The sequence below is a fragment of the Crinia signifera genome, chromosome 5 (genome assembly GCF_055691185.1).
Source record: "Crinia signifera chromosome 5, ASM5569118v1, whole genome shotgun sequence".
NCBI lineage: Eukaryota > Metazoa > Chordata > Amphibia > Anura > Myobatrachidae > Crinia > Crinia signifera.
The window spans coordinates 61,331,682-61,353,958 of NC_139221.1; the positions used below are offsets into that span (position 1 = coordinate 61,331,682).

The following is a 22,277-nucleotide window of genomic DNA, read 5'->3' on the forward strand; positions in this document are numbered from 1 at the left end:
CTGTCACATTTCCCACCTTAAATGTGGGTTTGTGTCACATTTTGTTGTTGGCAATGTGTCCAGTGGCAATCACTCAAAGTTGCCTAGAAAATGGCATTTTCTGCATGTCTACATACAAGTTGTCCTTGCTAATCTGCTCATGTCTTCCACTATACACCATCTGTTTGCTGCATGGCTGTGGAAGTAGTGTTCATTTATTTGGGTGGTGTTAAAATTGTACTTTATCCATCAGGTTGTGTAGGCTTTTTACTTTTGGATTTGGAAACTGGGCGCATGTAAACTCGTGTGCTGATACCCCATCCTCACCTCTTAAGTTTAGCAGCACAGGTGCTTACATTCAAATCTTTACATGGGTGAACCACCACTACATGCACTGCACCAATGCTGTGGGTCAATCCTATAATTATGTTCTCATGTTGATCACAGTTCTGAACTTATTTTGCACAAAACACGTTTAGTTTTGAAAACAAATATTTTTATTGCTGTTCCCCATCACAGCCTTTTTTTGGGGGTGGGGGGTGGGGGGGTGGGTGGGGTTGAATTTAAATATAATTTTTATATTAAAAAACAAAACAAAAAAACAACCAGAACAGAATTTTACATTGCATGTTACAGGTCAGACAGAACAGGTACATGGCGAAATGGCAAGGCCCAACAGAAAACAAGATGCATCATCCTGGAAGAATGCAACCCAGGATCCTCAGCATCAAGGCAATACCCAGCTTCTCAGAAGTCAGAATTAAAGATTTTAGTACCATTTGCTGGTGAATGGACACATGAAGCTTGCCACCAAAGCAAAGGACAAGTTTGGGGGCAAATAAACAGACAGGCAATAAGGTGACACCAGTTCATTTTTTCCGCCCTGTTTTCCCCTTGGATGGTGGGGATTTTCGGCCTGCAGCTTTGCGGCCTCTCCTCACGGTGGGCTGAGGAGGCTGGAGGTCTGAGGGGGGCACAGATGGGGCAGTTTGGGCTGGGGCAGCAGATGTGCTTGCTGCGGGAGCAGGCAGAAGCGCCCTGGCAGTGATGGAGAGGTCCGCCAGAATGTCATTCTGGCGGCTGGTTTGCTGTGCAAGGTTATTAATAGCAGCCACCAGAATGTCATTCTGGCGGCTGGCCTGGGTTGCCAAATTGGTCACAGCGGTTTCCACCTTCTCCATCACTGCCATGAAACGCTCCAGCCGCTCCACTTGCTCCACCCCTTGCTGCCAGATGGACCTCAGAAGGTCCTCCCTCTCCTCAGCCTGTTGTGGCAGCTGTTGTGGCGGCTGTTGTGGTGGCTGCTGGACATGCAGGCCTGCAGAGGACGCTTGAGGGCACTCCACACTTTCCAGATCATCTATGTGGTCAAAACAGAAATTGTCACCATCACATGTTTAAACAATGCATTACACCCTAAAAAATACAGGGCTAATAATTACCGGACAAGTCTGCAGCAAACATTTCCACCGGGAGCTCACTGTCCATGTTGGCCACCCCCCTGATCTCGCTGTCATCTATTATGTCCAGACACATGGACTCCAGGGGGGTGTACTCCAGTTTTTCTGGCATGGGCCCACTCCCGGTGGTGGTGCTGTGGGTTCTCCTATCGCTCATCTTCCTCTTCAGGCCCGTTTTAAAATCTTGCCACCTTAAAATGTAATTTAAAAAAAAAAAATTAAACACTACATATCTCATGCCATCTGCTACTATACAGTATTAATGCTGTTAATGTATCATTCAGACTACTATGCAATGTTTTTTTTTATCTTTTGCAAGCCTCACAGTGCATGTGACATTACAAAATTTAAGCACATCGCATACCACTATAAGTAGCCTTAGCACTTACAGGTACTTGTGTAGATTCAGGCCAGCCGCCAGCCGATGTAGACATTGCATGCCATTAGGTAAGGCATGTGATGCAATACAATTTCTCAATTGTGTGGCCTGATTGTGCCCAAGTATCCACTTACAAGTTCTATGTATGGTGTTTAATATGGGAAAACAAAACACATACTTCAGCTACTACTGTTTAAATCCACATTTAGAGATGCACAGTGACACATCTCCTCAAATTGGGCCCTTTTCTCACCTCACACCCGTGGTGCACATGTCACTTCCATATGTGCAGGTATAAATATAGTTTACTTGTACATGTACACACATGTCAACACATTCCCTCCATGAATGTGTTCACATGTGACAAATAACTGAATGTAGTCATGTCAAATACACCTGCTTAATATTTGCACGGCTTAAAAAAAATATATAGACCCATATCAATATAAGTAACGTCAAGCTAAACACTTGCCTTTTGCGGACCGACTGTTCATCCCTTTGAACTGGTGCCACCTTATTCACCTCCTCAGTAATTTGCCTCCAAGGGATGGATTCTCTAAAATCCGCAGCCCTCTATCGCCGGGCATCGCATTTCTAATGACCGCATATTCTCTAAAATATGCGGTCATTAACGCAAGGGACAGCTCTTGCGGTAAGAGCTGTCCCTTGCGATGCGGTGCCGGCACTGGACTTCCGGGTCTATGACCCGGGAGTCCGTCTGCGCATGCGCAGACTGACGCGCCGGCCGCAGGGCATGCTGGGAGGGATCCGTGACGGATCCCTCACACACCGCTGCGGTAAGAAGCCCATAGGCTTCTGCAGGGAACCGCCAGCTTTTGCTGGCGATTCCCTCCGCAGCGGTGACACTGCGGAGGGACATTAGAGAATACAGAAATGCGGTAAAAACCCCGATAACGGGGTTTTTACCGCATTTCTGTTATAGAGAATCCCGCCCCAAATCTTGTCCTTTGCTGAAGGGGTCAGCTTCTTCTTTGCAAACTCGATCCATTCCCGGCCCTTTGGTATTAAAATCTGTAATTCTGCCTTCGTAAAAGCTGGGTTCTTGCCTGGTTTGCTGGGATCCTGGGGTGCATGCTTCTTAGATGATTTACCCCGTTTTCTGCTGTGCCCGGGCACCTCGACATGTACCTGTTCTGTCTGAGCTGGAACAAGCAATGGCAAATTCTGTTCTGGCTGGTTGGTGGAAGGGCCAGCCACAGGCACACTTGGGCCAGGATCAGCCTGAGATCTGGACCTTGGCTGTGGCTGGCTGCTTGCACCCTCAGATTGGGACCTTCTCCTTCTCTGTTCCTCTGCCCTTGGCCGTATCATCTCTGCCAGAGATTCTAATCTGGCCAGTTGGACCTCTGGGTCAGACATGTCCGGCTGACTCTGTCCCTCTGACATGTTGGCTGCAAAAGAACATTTGGTTCTGCTGCCCTATTTATAAGGAGAAGTCATGCATCTTTTTTAAAAAAACAGTGTCTCAAATTTCATAATTCATATAGCGTTTTTCCGCCGAAAAAACTAGCAACAATTATGCAGAATGCACGCACCTGTGCATGCATATACTTAGGGATGATTCGGAAATCTTGCGTCACCTGCATGCAACAGTACAAAGATGCATTCAGAGAGGAATGCTTTGCAGTTTCAACAGGTAGTTTTGGAAGGGAGACAATGTAGGTAATTGGAACAAATGAGTAAATGTAAAACTCAAATTAGCCTAATAGAATAATTGACGACATTAAAGTTGAGGCGTATGTTAGCAGGCCCATATGTGCGAGTGATATACCACCGTGCACGGACGTACGCTTCCGCACACGAACGGTGACACGCTGAGTTTTCAATTGAAAAATGCTTATAGACCCATCCGTGCAGTGTAGATGTCGGCGTGGAAATGGGAGATCCGTCCGTGCACGGAGGCGTACGCTGAAGTGCACGCCACTCCCCATTGACGGTGTCTGTGACCGTCCGTACACGGACAAACTGTGGGCGGACTTACAGTCCCCGTGGCACACGGGAATACGCACGGTGCAGGGATCCGTACGCGCTTTTCACCGCACCAACGTGAATAAGGGCCATGATTACAGAAGTGGTACTGTGCAATTGTCAGTGACAGATACTGAGAATTATATCTATTGCATATGATTACAGAAGTGGTACTGTGCAATTGCCAGTGACATATACTGAGAATGACATCCATTGCAAATGATTATACAAGTGGTACTGTGCAATTATCAGTGACATATACTGATAATTACATCCACTGCACATGAATACAAAAGTGGTACTGTGCAACTGTGATAGACAGATACTGAGAATTACACCCATTGCACATGCTTCCAGAAGTAGTACTATGTAATTGTAAGTACCTTATTCTGAGAATTACATCCATTGCACATGATTACAGAAGTAGTACTGTGCAATTGTAAAGGCCCATACACACTTGCCGACTTTAAGCTGAAACTCGCTCAAAACAGCCGTTTTGAGCGAGTTTCAGCTTAAAGTCTCCAAGTGTGTATAGGCCACCGATGCCCGACTAGCGATGATGCGCGCTCCCGCATCATCGCTAGCAAAGTGGGCCGTCTGCTGGTTTTACCAGCATGTCTGGAGATGATGGCTCATATTTGAGCCATCATCGCCAGGTGTGTACGGCAGCCGGGCTGAAAGATCAGAGACTTTCAGCCCAGCTGACCGGCCGCTACCGCCCCCCATCACCCCCGCCCCCATTGCCCCCGCTGCCCACAATCACCACACCCCCGTCGCCCCCGAACCCCCTGTCACATACTTACCTGCCGCCGTGTCCACGCCGCTGCTCTGCGTCTCCCAGTCAGTCCCCGGCCAGGTCACACACACGCAGCCCGGCGGAGCGCCCCGCCCCCAGCTGACTGCTCTGCTGCTCCACAGTGTGACTGTGGAGCAGTGGAGCATATAAACGCCACTGGCCAGCAATGTGTTTATATAAGCCACTGGCCACCAATGTGTTTATATAAGCCACTGGCCACCAATGTGTTTTTTAAGCCAGTAATATATAGATTGCTGGCACATGCCAGCAATCTATGTATTACAGGTACCACTGGGCACCAATGTATATATATAAGCCAGTAATATATACATTGCTGGCACATGCCAGCAATGTATATATAACTGGCACCACTGCCCACCAACGTTATGTATTAGCCAGTAGTGTATACATTGCTGGCACATGCCAGCAATGTATATATAACTGGCACCACTGCCCATCAACACAATGTATAAGCCACCCCCTTCCCCCTCCGAGTCCAGGGGGAAGGGGGTGAAGCAGCCACCGCCAAGTGGGGGGGGGAGGGGCTTGATGCGGCTGCCCCTCTGAGTCCAGGGGGAAAGGGGTGAAGCGGCCCCTGCGGCCGCCGAATCCAGGGGGGGGGGGGGGTGGGGCTTGATGCGGCTGCCTCCTCCAAGTCTGGGGGGAGGGGTGATGCTCGGTTGGGGGGGCTGGTGTGGGGCGACGCTCACCTGGCTCCAACGAAGTAGGGAAACTGCTCCCAAATGCCACCCTCCAGTGGCTGGCACCCTAGGGAAATATCTAAAGCTGTCTAGTGGTGGCGCTGGCCCTGCATTTACCTGATCACTGGGCTCTAAATATACGCAGCCCAATGATCAGCTCTGAATCAGGCCCCAAGAACAGAAATGCATTGAATAAAATGGGCCCTAAACCCCGCCCATTATGTAAATAGACATATAATGAAAGATTTTCAGCAAAGTCTTTCGCCTCCTGAAAATCTCTTGTTCATTGGGGAAAATAGCTCAGTGTGTACACACTACTTTGGTGAAAGATAAATCTATCAGAGATTTTGGCAAAGTCTTTTGAAATGAAAATCTTCTAGTGTGTATGGGCCTTGAGCGACATATGCTGAGAATTACACCCATTGAACATTATTAAAGATAATAATACAGAAAAATAAGTGATTTTTGTGCGCTGACACTTTTCCAAAAAACACCGTGAGGTAGAGATTGAGTGACAAGTGGAAAATAAGAAGGAATAATACTCTCCTTATATTGATTTTCTTCGCCTCTAAAAAAGGCTCTCCAATCTTTGGTATGATAGCGATATGTGGAAGATAAAATTTATAACATAGTGTGATATTGTCACAAAATTATTTTATTCACACAAAAGAAAAATATATGTCCACAAAATTGGTAAAACTGTATATATACAAAGCAACCCTGTTGCTATATGCAAAACGTTAAAATTGGAGGTTTACCAGAATCTGGATTTTTCAGCGCCTGTAGAATAGATGTTATTATTCTAGAGATCCACCGGTTCTCCGGAAAACCATAGGTCTCAGGTGCCTCAAAAGGTCCAGGTCTGGTCAAAATCCTTGTATGGTGATACACTCCAGGCTGCTGCAACGCGTATCGGGACCAAGGCCCTTATTCTGATCTGTGCGGCCAGATCAGAATATGCGGCCAGGACCGTGCAGGCGAATCCCCGCCTTCCATATGGATCGCCACCTCCGTCCGTACGCGGATATGTGGCGGTCCGCATGAAAGTGGACGGGGATACGCCTCCTCCATCTTGGGAGCAGCCCCTGCATTCGATGGTCGCCGACCATCGAATGCAGGGCCGCACGCTCCACCAGCTCCCGCCACCCTAGACCACACGGACACTTGTCCGTATGAAATCATGTATGGGGGCGGGCAGCTGACATCCGGCGATGTCAGATGCCCGCCCCCTACACATGCGTCATGGCTTTATTACCATGCATACGCCCAGCGTTTGCATGGGAACGCCCATGAAACGCGGGGCGTATGCATAGGGTAATGAGGCTAAGTAGCCCTTCACGCCCCTCTCCGCCCCCTGTGCGGCGTCTAAAAAAGCGTACGGCGAAACCGCTTGCACATGCGCAGAGTGACCTCTGCACATGCGCAGACGACAACCATCGGCGGTACGACCGCAAGCGGCAAACACCGCACCGATCAGAATAATGCCCCAAGTGTCCCTTCCTCAGGCAGTACGTTTTGCATATAGCAACAGGGTTGCTTTGTATATATACAGTTTTACCAATTTTGTGGACATATATTTTTCTTTTGTGTGAATAAAATAATTTAGTGACAATATCACACTATGTTATAAATTTTATCTTCCACATATCGCTATCATACCAAAGATTGGAGAGCCTTTTTTAGAGGTGAAGAAAATCAATATAAGGAGAGTATTATTCCTTCTTATTTTCCACTTGTCACTCAATCTCTGCCTCACGGTGTTTTTTGGAAAAGTGTCAGCGCACAAAAATCACTTATTTTTCTGTATTATTATCTGTATTCTAGTTACTTGGGGAGTAACTTTAGTGATTCAGTGCTGCAGACATTATATTCAGCGCTTAGAGCCCAGACTTAATACTTATATACAAACATTATTAAAGAAGTGGTACTGTGTAATTGTCAATGACAGATACTAAGGGCAGGACCTTTATTGTAAAATTTACTTAACTTTCCCCCAGTTGTATAATTATAGTAAGAGAATAAGGTACTTATATGTTAGTTGGGCGCCCAATTAGCATATGTACGTTACCGTAAGGAAATCGCATTGCATCCGATGTTTTGCATGCGATGCAATACGATTTTTCCATAGGGTTCTATGTTAGAGACTTTGCTATACAATATTGGGTGCCATGGCATCCGATAATCGCATCGCATCCGGTTTTGCATCCGATGTTTTGCATGCGATACATCGGATGCAATGCAATTTCTCCATAGGGTTGTATGTAACTGATTTTACTATTCAATATTGGGTTCCAAGGCATCCGATAAAATATTGGATCCGATTGTATAGGGTTTTATGCCATATAATGTACTATCCATGTATTATGACATATAATGTGATGGACGCACGACCCCACTATCCACGCCACCCCGAAGCGTGGCGAGCGCAGCGGAACGCGTCCGCCTGACCTTTTCATACCCCCACTACCACATCGGCGTGGAGTTGATCTTATATAGTGTGGCGAGCCAAGCGAGCCACCGAGCCCGAAGCGTGGCGAGGGGACGCGAAATACATGTAACGTAATACGCATCCCCTCGCGGGGCTCAACTCCATGCTGACGTGGATAGTGGGGGTATAAAAAGGTCAGACGGACGCGTTCCGCTGCCGCTCGCCACGCTTCGGGGTGGCGTGGATAGTGGGGGGGGGGGGGGTGCGTCCATCACATTATATGTCATAATACATGGATAGTACATTATAAAATTCTATACAATTGGATCCAATATTTTATCGGATGCCATGGCACCCGATATTGTGCAGTAAATTCACTAACATACAACCCTATGAAAAAATAGCATTGCATCCGATGTTTTGCATGCAAAACATCGGATGCAAAACACCATATGCGATTATTGGATGCCATGGCACCCGATATTGTACAGTAAATTCACTAACATACAACCCTATGGAAAAATCGCATCAGATGTTTCGCATGCAAAACATCGGATGCAAAACATCGGATGTGATGCAATTATCGGATGCCATGGAACCCGATATTGTATAGTAAAATCAGTTCCATACAACCGTATGGAAAAATCGCATCACATCCGATGTTTCACATGCAAAACATTGGATGCAAAAAATCGGATGCGATTATCAGATGCCATGGCACCCGATATTGTATAGTAAAGTCACTAATATAGAACCCTATGGAAAAATTGCATCGCATCCGAAACATCGGATGCGATGCGATTATCGGATGCCATGGCACCCAATATTGTATAGCAAATTCACTAACATAGAGCCCTATGGAAAAAATCGCATCGCATGCAAAACATCGGATGCGATGCGATTTGCCTACGCAGAATAGCCCACTAAGTTATTTGGGTACTTCTGGACTTTCACGGCGCCAGCATGGCGCCGCGCGTCAGAGTCCCCTTGCGGGGCTCGCTTCGCTCGTCCACGCTGCGGGCTCGGTGGCTCAAATCAACTCCATGCCAACATGGATAGTGGAGGTATGAACTATCCATGTTGGCATGGCGTTAACTCCGTTTATTTAACTTAATTAGTGGCGAGCGTAACCCGGAAGTACGTGCGGCACCATGCTGGCGCCGTGAAAGTAAAGAAGTACCGTTATTTGCTTAGTGGGCGCCCAACTAACATTTAAGTACCGAGAATAATATTATTTATTAAATAATGATTAAGGGACAATGTTATATTTTATGCTAATGGGGCAATAAAAGTCTTTATGATGGGAACAACAATTAATATTTTATTATGTGACCGCCATTTATATATGGGTAATATAATAATGATTGCCCACATTAGTAATCAATAAAAAGTGCCCCAATAATCTAATACAGTATTGCTATCGTTTATTACATATTTATTTTTCCTCCAGCCAATATATTTATTAAATAATATTGCCCCCATGGTATAAATAATAATGTTTGTTGTCTCCTTAGCAGCATATAAATGCATACAAAAAGGGGGTGGGGTCACGGCTCATGGCTTAGTCATGGGTCTACGCCCTCTTAGTAAATGTATTGTATCTATATTTGTGCTGCTTTTGCCAATTGTAAAACTGCTACACCAGTGGTTCCCAAACTGTGTGCCGTGGCTCCCTGGGGTGCCTCGGGACACATGCAGGGGTGCCGCGGCTTGGTGGTCCAGGACAAACTCAAATTAATTATTTAGGAGCAAAACCAGTGCTGGTGGCTGCCAATCATAGAATGTGTACAAACAGAAGCAAATCCTGCCCTTTACCACATAACTGACCCTAAGAATCGCATATAAACCCAATCGATTAAATTTTTTTGGACCTGGGGGTCCCGTGAACAAAATTCTGATTCTCTAGGGTGCCGTGAATCAAAAAAGATTGGGAACCCCTGTGCTACACATATCCCAATGTTTTATTAGTATAAAGAGGCAACTGGATGACGGTGTTATGTTATAGTTAGAAGTCACTGAGATATATACAGTAATACCCACTAACACTAACTGACTAACTGCATAGCAGCCATCTTGTCCCATGACATCATTATGACATCACAAATGCTCTGACAGAGGACATTCTAACGGCATCAGGAGAGGAAGCTGATTTTATCTCTCGTGCTTCAGCTCTAACGTTTTGGACGTTACCTATTTAATATAACTGATATTATGGGCTGCATGTGCAGTAAACTGTGCATCCCTGCACCCAGCAGGAAGGTAAGTGCGCCGTTATATTTATGGATTGTACTTTGTACATACAGAGAATTATCATAGGCCGCCATAGGGGGAGCTCAGCCGATATTGGGAGTTTCTGGGCAGATATGGTGTTGATTTGTCCAGTTCTGTAGCCTAAATACTGGGGGGATAGGTATATTGTATTGTTATTCTCTATGTGCACACATTTCCACTCTAACTTAAGTTGTTTTTTTCATGTATTGAACATCCATGTAACAAAAAGGGTAATGCTGCTCTTCAACTCTATGGGGGGAATTCAAGTGTTTTTAATGCCGGTGACCAATTTATGGTTCATTATTGTTATGTAGTATTAGGGGTACATGGGTAGGTGATGCTCCTGTATGTAGTGTTAGGGGTACATGGGTAGGTGGTGCTCCCTGTATGTAGCATTAGGGGTACATGGTAGGGGGATGCACCTTCTCCTTTGCACTGTATAGGTGACCCAGGGTCCTGCTCATGTGGGCCTTCTAGTAACAATCATATAGGGACACATAGTGGTATGGGGGTACAGTGCATACGGGTGTCTCAGTAACATGGGCACAGCGCAGTAACATGGGCACAGACTCATTTACCAGAACAATGGGGATTTATTACGCTCCCCCAGGTCCTCCCCAGCACGGGGCCAGAGATGTAATACTTACACCATTATGTACATCTCCTATACCCTCCCCTGCACAATTCCCAGGCAGCAGTGTCTTATAATGTGGGCATGTTGTGTAGTAACACTCGCATTTCACCATTAGCCTCACCGGCTCTCACATTATCAGTACTGAAGTGTCCATCCCCCCCCCCCCTTGCTGGACTTTGTGGTTCTGCAGGACTTCTACTGCTGTCATACATCTAGGTTCCCCCTGGAGACGCCCTCTCACCTTTTTTGGCTCCCTGCAGTGTGCGCTTTTCTCCTGCCAGAAGCTACCTCCTGCCCATTTTCCTCCTGCCTGACTAACTGCCACTAACGGCGCATGCCACTTGGTGACCAGTGTTGCCAGATCATCATTTTAATAAGAGTATATATTAATTACACAGGTCCCAGGTGTCAGAGATCATGCCAACTGTCATTATGTCCGATGAGTAGTCAAGTTTAGCCCCAGAACCTGTGTTAAAAATATCTTGATTGCTCATTGGATGTAATGACAGTTGGTATGAACTCTAACCCCTGGGACTTGTGTAATTCATATGTGCGCTTATTAAAGGGATGATCTGGCACCCATGCTGGTGACCCTCATACCAGGGGAAACGCAGGATGTAAGATGGGGGTTTCTCCCAACATGACCCATTCCAGGAGGGACACAATGCTCTGCTCCTGCGCTTCCCTCTGATATTATAATTGCTGCCACCTGTGTTGAACTTGTTACTTGTTAAGGTGATAGCAATCCTAAAATAAGTAGGCATGACCAACAACCATCGATGATTCATAGTCATTTCTGGCTGATGTTGAATAAAACATTTTTGCCATCAATAAGGTAGGCTCAGATGTCTGCCTTCATCGATGGTGCAACATAACACCTGTGATGCCCTGCCCCTGGAACTGATTGGCCCATGAGCCAGTCTGTCACATAAAAGGGATGACCATCGGTTGGTGAAGCCAGAATTTCACTCTGTAGATGGCTACCATCGATGACTACATGCAATATCACCATCAATGGCAACCACACTGATGGTCATCCCTAATTAAGAAAAAAGTCCTACAAAACTAGAAAAGAGCATTTTGTCCATTCTGGAGTAAGTAAAGTTGGAAGGTAAGTAATATTTTATATATAAATATATATATATATATATATATATATATATATATATATATATATATATATATATACAGTATATATATATATATATACACACTTTGTAGTATGACCCGGTACTGTGAAGAAATCGATAAATTGGTCCGGTGCCCCACATCCAATATCCAATGTAAAGGAGGGTACTTGTGTATTATCACGGCGCCCACGAAATCGGCCGAAAATCGGCCGCAAATCGGGCGCAAATCGCATGCAAAAGTCTGATGCGATTTTGCGGCCGATTTTTCACTTTTTCTGGCCGATTTGCATGCTGTTCAATCATTGCACACCTTGCACACCCCCGATTTCCATCGTAGTGCATTGCATTAAATATATAGTGGCATGTGATGCATGCCATGCGATGCATGTGAAGCGATTCGATTTGTAATTGTACAATCACCCTGATGGGTGCTTACAATGTTAAATGCACCCCCATTGTCAACACCACCCCCACTATCAACGCCAACCCGAAGCGTGGCGAGCGCAGTGAGCCTGCGAGGGGCAGTCCTTTCGACCTTTTCATACCCCCACTATCCACGTCGGCGTGGAGTTGACTTTAGATAGCGTGGCGAGCGCAGCGAGCCACCAAGCCCGAAGCGTGGCGAGCGGACACGGAATCCTTACCCCTAAGGAAATCTTTTGAACCATCAATGAAGGCAAACATCCTATTCTCCCCCATTGATGGCAATATATATATAGATATATATATATCTATATATATATATATATTTAGTCACTAACACACTCACTGTTACTGTAGACCAGGTGAGGATGAGGTCCTGCCCAGACAGTTTGCATTATTAGGCTCCACCCATTAATAGCATAATGCCACAATTCCCAGGTCTGTGTGAAGGGGTGGGGCAAAATTGATGCGATTCTTTTGAATTATGTCACATTATACCCTCCCCCTCACCATAGCCCCGCTTCTCATGAAATTATGCTGTGAGGGGCGGGGTTTTGCTTGTCTGAGTGTGTTTAAAAGAAAAACCGGGTGGGGGGGGGAGGGGGTTTGAAGTTACTGGGTACCCGCCTTTGTGCTATAGTGCATACCCCCTGGTGCCCAGGGACATGGTCACTTTGAACTCTCCAGTGAGTGTAAAGGAGCCCATAGACGCTCCGTTTTTGCCGGCTCCGTTTTGTACTATGCGATGCGCGCTCCCACGCATCACATAGTACGGTACAAAAAGTATGTGCTGTACATACTTTTTGTACTAGGTACACATCGTATCGTATCGCAGTGCATGCACAATGCATGCACAAGGCATGCAATCCGATACGATGTGTACTTTAAAACTACAGAACGGACTGCAAAAACGGACCGTGTATGGGGGGCATTACACTAACAGTGGTTATATGTTAGTGACAGTATAAGAAATTTTTTGAAAATACAGTAAACAAAAAAAAAAAGAAAAGCTAAGCGGATCTAATCTCCATCATTATCCATTGCTATAATCTTATTATAACTGCTGACATTGGTACTTCTAGTTATAGCAATAATTTATAAGCCACAATGGTGACTTTCCAGCTGATTCCATTGCCCTGATCTGTTGCTTCTATGGTAAAAAGTGACTGCACTGTTATGTAGAGTTATGTAGTCAGAGCTCATGGTGTCTCTTCCTCTGCTCCTTATAGCCAGGCAAGTCCACCAAAGTGAGGAGGATCATGGTCCAGCCCATTAGTGCTGTGAAGCCCCCCACCAGCTGCGCCACCGCTCCTCTACATGTGATGAGCAAACCTCTGGCTCAGGAGGACTTCTTCCTGCCCAGTGAGGGTAAGCTTCCTCAGGTGTTATGTATGGGCTGGATGTAAGCTTCCCCATGTGTTATGTACAGGCTGGATGTGAGATTCCCCAGGATGTTGCCCATAACAACCAATCGGATTCTGTTTATCACTTTCTAGCAATGAGTACCGATTCCCCAGACACCGGCAGCTGTTCTTCTGACACCAGCTGCAGTGACTATAACACCAGCGGCAGCATAGGACACTTCCCTGCAGCAGTGTCTCCACCACCAGATGACATAATATTATCAGCGGTGAATGCAGCCGTATCAGAGACAGTCGGCTTTTACCTGTCCGGTGCAGGTAAGCTTCCCCAGGTGTTATGTATGGGCTGGGTGTAAGCTTCCCCAGGTGTTATGTATGGGCTGGATGTAAGCTTCCCCAGCAGTTATGTACGGGCTGGATGTAAGCTTCCCCAGGTGTTATGTATGGGCTGGAAGTAAGGTTCCTCAGGTGTTATGTACGGGCTGGATGTAAGCTTCCCCAGGTGTTATGTACGGGCTGGATGTAAGCTTCCCCAGGTGTTATGTACGGGCCGGGTGTAAGCTTCCCCAGGTGTTATGTACGGGCCGGATGTAAGTTTCCCCAGGTGTTATGTACGGGCCGGATGTAAGTTTCCCCAGGTGTTATGTACGGGCTGGATGTAAGCTTCCCCAGGTGTTATGTACGGGCTGGATGTAAGCTTCCCCAGGTGTTATGTATGGGCTAGATGTAAGCTTCCCCAGTTGTTATGTTTGGGCTGGATGTAAGCTTCCCCAGGTGTTATGTACGGGCTGGATGTAAGCTTCCCCAGATGTTATGTACGGTCTGGATGTAAACTTCCCCAGGTGTTATGTACGGGCTGGATGTAAGCTTCCCCAGGTGTTATGTACGGGCTGGATGTAAGCTTCCCCAGGTGTAATGTACGGGCTGGATGTAAGCTTCCCCAGGTGTTATGTACGGGCTGGATGTAAGCTTCCCCAGGTGTTATGTACGGGCTGGATGTAAGCTTCCCCAGGTGTTATGTACGGGCTGGATGTAAGCTTCCCCAGGTGTTATGTACGGGCTGGGTGTAAGCGTCCCCAGGTGTTATGTACGGGCTGGATGTAAGCTTCCCCAGGTGTTATGTATGGGCTAGATGTAAGCTTCCCCAGTTGTTATGTTTGGGCTGGATGTAAGCTACCCCAGGTGTTATGTACGGGCTGGATGTAAGCTTCCCCTGGTGTTATGTACGGTCTGGATGTAAACTTCCCCAGGTGTTATGTACGGGCTGGATGTAAGCTTCCCCAGGTGTTATGTACGGGCTGGATGTAAGCTTCCCCAGGTGTAATGTACGGGCTGGATGTAAGCTTCCCCAGGTGTTATGTACGGGCTGGATGTAAACTTCCCCAGGTGTTATGTACGGGCTGGATGTAAGCTTCCCCAGGTGTTATGTACGGGCTGGATGTAAGCTTCCCCAGGTGTTATGTACGGGCTGGGTGTAAGCGTCCCCAGGTGTTATGTACGGGCTGGATGTAAGCTTCCCCAGGTGTTATGTACGGTCTGGATGTAAGCTTTCCCAGGTGTTATGTATGGGCTGGATGTAAGCGTCCCCAGGTGTTATGTATGGGCTGGATGTAAGCTTCCCCAGGTGTTATGTACGGTCTGGATGTAAACTTCCCCAGGTGTTATGTACGGGCTGGATGTAAGCTTCCCCAGGTGTTATGTACGGGCTGGGTGTAAGTTTCCCCAGGTGTTATGTACGGGCTGGATGTAAGCTTTTCCAGGTGTTATGTACGGGCTGGATGTAAACTTCCCCAGGTATTATGTACGGGCTGGATGTAAACTTCCCCAGGTGTTATGTACGGGCTGGATGTAAGCTTCCCCAGGTGTTATGTATAGGCTGGATGTAAGCTTCCCCAGGTGTTATGTATGGGCTGGATGTAAGCTTCCCCAGGTGTTATGTACGGTCTGGATGTAAACTTCCCCAGGTGTTATGTACGGGCTGGATGTACTGTAAGCTTCCCCAGGTGTTATGTACGGTCTGGATGTAAACTTCCCCAGGTGTTATGTACGGGCTGGATGTAAGCTTCCCCAGGTGTTATGTACGGGCTGGATGTAAGCTTCCCCAGGTGTTATGTACGGGGTGGGTGTAAGCGTCCCCAGGTGTTATGTACGGGCTGGATGTAAGCTTCCCCAGGTGTTATGTAAGGTCTGGATGTAGGCTTTCCCAGGTGTTATGTATGGGCTGGATGTAAGCGTCCCCAGGTGTTATGTATGGGCTGGATGTAAGCTTCCCCAGGTGTTATGTACGGTCTGGATGTAAGCTTCCCCAGGTGTTATGTACGGGCTGGATGTAAGCTTCCCCAGGTGTTATGTATGGGCTGGATGTAAGCTTCCCCAGGTGTTATATACGGGCTGGATGTAAGCTTCCCCAGGTGTTATGTACAGGCTGGATGTAAGCTTCCCCAGGTGTTATGTACGGGCTGGATGTAAGCTTCCCCAGGTGTTATGTACGGGCTTGATGTAAGCGTTCCCAGGTGTTATGTACGGGCTGGATGTAAGCTTCCCCATGTGTTATGTATGGGCTGGATGTAAGCTTCCCCAGGTGTTATGTACGGGCTGGGTGTAAGCGTCCCCAGGTGTTATGTACGGGCTGGATGTAAGCTTCCCCAGGTGTTATGTATGGGCTGGATGTAAGCTTCCTCAGGCGTTATATACAGGCTGGATGTAAGCTTCCCCAGGTGTTATGTACGGGCGGGATGTAAGCTTCCCCAGGTGTTATGTACGGGCTGGATGTAAGCTTCACCAGGTGTTATGTACGGGCTGGCTGTAAGCTTCCTCAGGTGTTATGTACGGGCCGGATGTAGGCTTCCCCAGGTGTTATGTACGGGCTGGATGTAAGCTTCCCCAGGTGTTATGTACGGGCTGGATGTAAGCTTCCCCAGGTGTTATGTACGGGCTGGATGTAAGCTTCCCCAGGTGTTATGTACGGGCTGGATGTAAGCTTCCCCAGGTGTAATGTATGGGCTGGATGTAAGCTTCCCCAGGTGTTATGTATGGGCTGGATGTAAGCTTCCCCAGGTGTTATGTACGGGCTGGATGTAAGCTTCCCCAGGTGTCATGTTCGGGCTGGATGTAAGCTTCCCCATGTGTTATGTATGGGCTGAATATAAGCTTCCCCAGGTGTTATGTACGGGCTGGATGTAAGCTTCCCCAGGTGTTATGTATGGGCTGGATGTAAACTTCCCCAGGTGTTATGTACGGGCTGGATGTAAGCTTCCCCAGGTATTAAGTACGATCTGGATGTAAACTTCCCCAGGTGTTATGTACGGGCTGGGTGTAAGCTTCCCCAGGTGTTATATACGGGCTGGATGTAAGCTTCCCCAGGTGTTATGTACGGTCTGGATGTAAACTTCCTCAGGTGTTATATACGGGCTGGATGTAAGCTTCCACGGGTGTTATGTACGGGCTGGATGTAAGCTTCCCCAGGTGTTATGTACGGGCTGGATGTAAGCTTCCCCAGGTGTTATGTACGGGCTGGATGTAAGCTTCCCCAGGTGTTATATACGTGCTGGATGTAAACGTCCCCAGGTGTTATATACTGGCTGGATGTAAGCTTCCCCAGGTGTTATGTACGGGCTGGATGTAAGCTTCCCCAGGTGTTATGTACGGTCTGGATGTAAACTTCCCCAGGTGTTATATACGGGCTGGATGTAAGCTTCCACGGGTGTTATGTACGGGCTGGATGTAAGCTTCCCCAGGTGTTATGTACGGGCTGGATGTAAGCTTCCCTAGGTGTTATATACGGGCTGGATGTAAGCGTCCCCAGGTGTTATATACGGGCTGGATGTAAGCTTCCCCAGGTGTTATGTACGAGCTGGATGTAAGCTTCCCCAGGTGTTATGTACGGGCTGGATGTAAGCTTCCCCAGGTGTTATGTACGGGCTGGATGTAAGCTTCCCCAGGTGTTATATACGGGCTGGATGTACTGTAAGCTTCCCCATGTGTTAATTTCATCAGGGATTTTTGTGTTAGTACTAGTTACTTTCCTATAATTTCACAAAAAATTAAGTCACATTTTAGTAAAAATGTTTAATTATGCCTAAGTCAAGTTTTTGTCAGTGGAACTTGGTGAACATTTGCGCCTAATTTTAGTCATTGATGTAGTTATAGCTTTGCAGGTTATTGATAGTGTAATGGAGTTTGATGAAGATCACGTCTCTATCCTTCCCTAGAATACTTGGTATATGGTCGTTAGGTCGACAGTCATAAGGTCAACATGCATTGAGGGTCAACTTGGGCTTAGGTCGACAGTTTCCAAGGTCGACAGGGGGTTATGTCAACAGGGTCACTAGATCAACACAAGCATTAAGTCAACATGGGGAAGGTTGACAGTCAAAGGGTCGACATGGGCTTATACTGTTTTTTTAGCCGACATGTCCAAAGGCAGTATTTCTTTTTTGGTACTTGTGTAGTTTCACGGCGCCAGCATGGTGCCGTGCTACTTCCGGGTTCTACGCTCACCACAAACTATGTTTAAAAAAGTAACTTAACGCCATGCCAACATTCACAGTTCATACCTCCACAATCCATGTTGGCATGGAGTTGATTTCAAATAGCGTGGTGAGCGTAGCGAGCCACCGAGCCCGCAGCGTGGGCGAGCATGGAAACTACACAAGTACCTCTTTTTTTCTTTTTTTCTGTAAATATCAATTCAAGAATATAATTTTTTTAATTAAAAATGTTAATTTAAATAATTAAAGAATATAATTACTAGAAAAATACAACGTGCCTGATACAAGTAGTAGTACAGTACTAGTCTACTGCAAAATAAAATACATTTTTAGTCAACAATTTTGTATTAAATAATTCATATTTTCATTATTGTGGAGCCCATAGACAGTACAGGGTACATTTACTACTATGAAAAGAGGGTGATGTTGCCCATAGCAACCCATCGGATTCTGTCCCTCATTTTCAGATGATACATCTGTTGAGACCACTGATACCGGCAGCAGTGACCGTCATGAGCATAATGCCCAGGTGGAAACACCCATAACTTGTAGCAGCGACTTGGTGGATGACGTGGTGGAAACACCCAGATCTTGCAGCAGCGACTTGGTGGATGACGTGGTGGAAACACCCATAACTTGCAGCAGCGACTTGGTGGATGACGTGGTGGAAACACCCAGATCTTGCAGCAGCAGCAGCAGCAGCAGTGACTCTTCTGGGATGTTCTGGGAAGTGAGCAGCAGACACGTCTCTCCCGTGTAAGTTTCTGGCAGAATATCCACGTCCTTTCTGCTCTGGTCGCTGGGGTAGATGTCAGGTCTCTTGTCTTACAAACATGCTGTGATGTAGAAACGGTATCTCCATGGGCAGGATGTAGTAACCTAAAAATGCGGTAAAACCCCCATTTTCTGGGGTTTTACAGCATATGTACTAATACCCGGCGGCCACGTCATTGCAGGGCAGGGTAGGGTATTGCCATCTTTTGGTGGTGATACCCTATAGAAGCCTATGGGCTTCTATCACTGCCTGCCACAAACCTGCCGTCTCCACCGACCCGCCTCCCCCTGGCTTACCTTCCTGCAGGTCCTCCTGGACCCGGAATCTAAACCCTCTAGCAATGCAGCTGGATGTCCTTCTGGCTACGGGGGGGAGGAGGAGGCACCAAGAGCAATGAAGTCATGTTAATTATGGGGCGTACACACATGTAGCGATATTGTCAGCAATCTGAGCAATGCTAGATCACTCAGATCACTCAGCACACAGCAATGTCACTGCCCCATTCTCAATAGAGAGAACATGGGTGATGACTAGATTAATACTGCATTAATTATCTACATCTCCCGCAATAGAGACGCACGGGGCCACATATCACTATTGCTATGGGCCCTACACACACAGTGAGCGATGTTTGCTTCATTTGAATTTCTAACTGGTATGGTCAGATCGCATAGAAAATAGGCCAAAATCGCTCAGTGTGTATCCCCATTAGAGGGATCTCACATCACTGTACATTGGGCTTCCTGTATGGGGCCGTCCTTGTCATGTCACACCCACAGCATCAGTGCTGTGATTGGTTCAAAGAGGCTTCACAAATATAAATGTAGTCAGTAAGGCAGGGTTGCCGACCCTCCCGGAATTACCGGGAGGATCCCGAAAATCGGGTCCTCCTCCCGGCCCCCCGGAAAGGTGGGCAACCCTCCCGGATTCCGGGGGACCCCCACGCCACCCCCCGATTGTGACGTCTTCCCCCATACCTTTGGATTGAAACCCGTCAATCCGCGGGTCTCAGAGGAGGGGGCGGAGCTAAAATCGCGTCATTTTAGCCCCGCCCCCTCCACGGAGATCCGTGAATATGGTTTTTACCATCCTGGGGGCGGGGCTTAATGATGTATGGCTCAAGCCCCGCCCCCCCGAACTGCAGTTGGAAGTCTCCTCTCCGGGCTTCTCCCGGAGAGGAGACAGAAAAAGTCGGCAACCCTGCAGTAAGGGCCAGTAACATGGTGCACACGCTATATAGCTGCAGACCAGGGAATAATGAGAGGACTTGTACACGGCAAATGTTTGTGTTGTTAGAGTAACAGTCACTGATCAAAACACTTATTTTATAGGAGGATCTACAGGAATCGTATCTCTGTCGGCCTAATCTGCCAGGAGGATACTGGGATGCCCAGAGTTGATATTTAAGTGGAAACCTGGACATCAGACTCGCTGAGTCACTGAGTCACAAAACATCTCACCATATCCCGTATCTCAGGAATCAAAAAGTTGTATTGTTAAGATGCATCAAACATGGATGCCTAATGATTTTCACATGATTTTCCTACAGTATGAATCGTTAAACTGTATCTTTAATATGTTTTTGTGAAACTGTTATGTTAACCAGTTATAAGCCTGTCCTGTTGACAGCTGTTGACCAAAGCCTGTCCTGTTGACGGCTAATCCCCCTACCCATGCCTGTCCCGTTGACGGGTAACCCCCTACCCCCAATCTCTGTCTTCACAACTCCCTCTCTCCATATCCAGCAAGTTTGAAATATATCATTTTGCTTTCACTTACTGGAGGAGTTCATTTGGTCCATTGAGTGGCCTCTAGTGGTCACAAGCGGTAGTTCACCATAGAGGTGAGGCGTATTCCGCCTTTTATATCTATACACATGTTTTTCACATGTGTTATAATAATAACTATACACGCACATTCAGAAATGAATATACATATGTATTTATATATGTATCTGTTATTTCAACAATAAAAAGTCAACTTTTGAACAATACAACGTATGACGTATTTTTCTTGTATCGCATATATATTTTTTGACATTCGTTTGATAGAACAAGAAAATTGGCACTGGTGTATATTATTCATTTCTTTTGTAAACTAATATTACACAATACAGACAAGATATTTGTGAAATATTTAGCTTACATCCATTAATACAATGTCAGACGTTTGAACAAACAATGAAGGACCGTCATAGAAAATATGTAAATTTGTTAGTTGTTCCATTTTATACAACAGGAAAAAAAATCATATACGGAAAGGAACAAGAGCACAAATGTGTTGTCACAGCAATAATAATTGGATAATATATTGACAATTGCAGAACTCATGCATCCTATGCACTGAAAATTCAACATGGGTCAAAATTTACCCGAAACGACTTATGTGTTACAATGTTTACATGTTCAAAAACTACCATTTGAAATAAAAAAAGTTACACATAACTGAATATTTACTATAGAAACAAAGTCACAAAATATTTCTGAACAATAAATAGATCTAACAGAAATAAATTTGATATGGGTGAAAGACACTAGAAGATTTTCATTTCAACAGACTTTGCCAAAATCTCTGAAAGATATATCTGTCACCAAAGTAGTGTGTACACACTGAGCTATTTTCCTCAAAGATCAAAAGATTTTCAGTAGGCGAAAGGCTTTGCTGAAAATCTGTGATGTAAAAGGCTATTTACATAAAGGGCAGGGTTTGAATTACAAGGGTGGGAGCAGTGGCCAGTTTATTCAGTGCATTTCTGTACTTGGGGCCTGATTTCGAACTGATTGGTGGGCTGCATACTGTATATACAGAGCCCAGCGATCAGGTAAACGGCGCCCTACCCATAGAAATCCCGCCCATGTGCATAGCTACAGTTTTATTTGCAGCCCTGCATGTAGGAAGAAATCCATTCACCTGCGCCAGCAATGTATAAGCTACTGCCATAATAAAATTATCCTTACCACCTTTGTGTTGAGAGATTCCCGGACAGTGGCCCGCTCCTTGCCCCGCCTTATCATATTTTTTTAAACCTTTGCTAAAAATCTATTCTTGATTTTGCACACTGTAATGTCCCTTACACGTTATGCCACACATCGTAATGCCTATTACATGTTATGCCACACATCATAATGCCCATTACACATTATACCATACATCATGATCCATTGTACACATTATGCCACACACCACAATGCCCAGTACACATTATACCACACACACCATGATGCACATTACACCGCATACCCTAATGCCCATTACACATAATGCCACACACTGTGATGCCCATTAAATATTATGCAACACACCATGATGCCATTTAGCCCTAAATTGCTATTATTTGTTTGTTTGATACAATGTCAATATTCCTCTCATGAGCCACGTTTATCTGTTCAGTTAGGAGGGTTTGTCCCTACGTACCTAATAGAAATGAGATGTTTTTGTCTGCGCTGGGAAGTATATGACGA

General features: G+C 46.1%; 1 protein-coding gene across 1 annotated transcript; it reads right to left on the reverse strand.

The window, feature by feature from the left end:
* Nucleotides 1–592: 592 nt before the first annotated feature.
* On the reverse strand, nt 593–1,626 carry LOC146079462 (uncharacterized). Its single transcript, XM_083186237.1, has 2 exons — nt 1,422–1,626; nt 593–1,339 (listed from the first exon to the last, which is right to left on the reverse strand). The coding sequence occupies exons 1-2, from the start codon at nt 1,594–1,596 to the stop codon at nt 849–851; spliced, it is 666 nt and encodes a 221-aa protein (XP_083042363.1). The 5' UTR covers nt 1,597–1,626; the 3' UTR covers nt 593–848.
* Between the last annotated feature and the right edge of the window lie 20,651 nt (nt 1,627–22,277).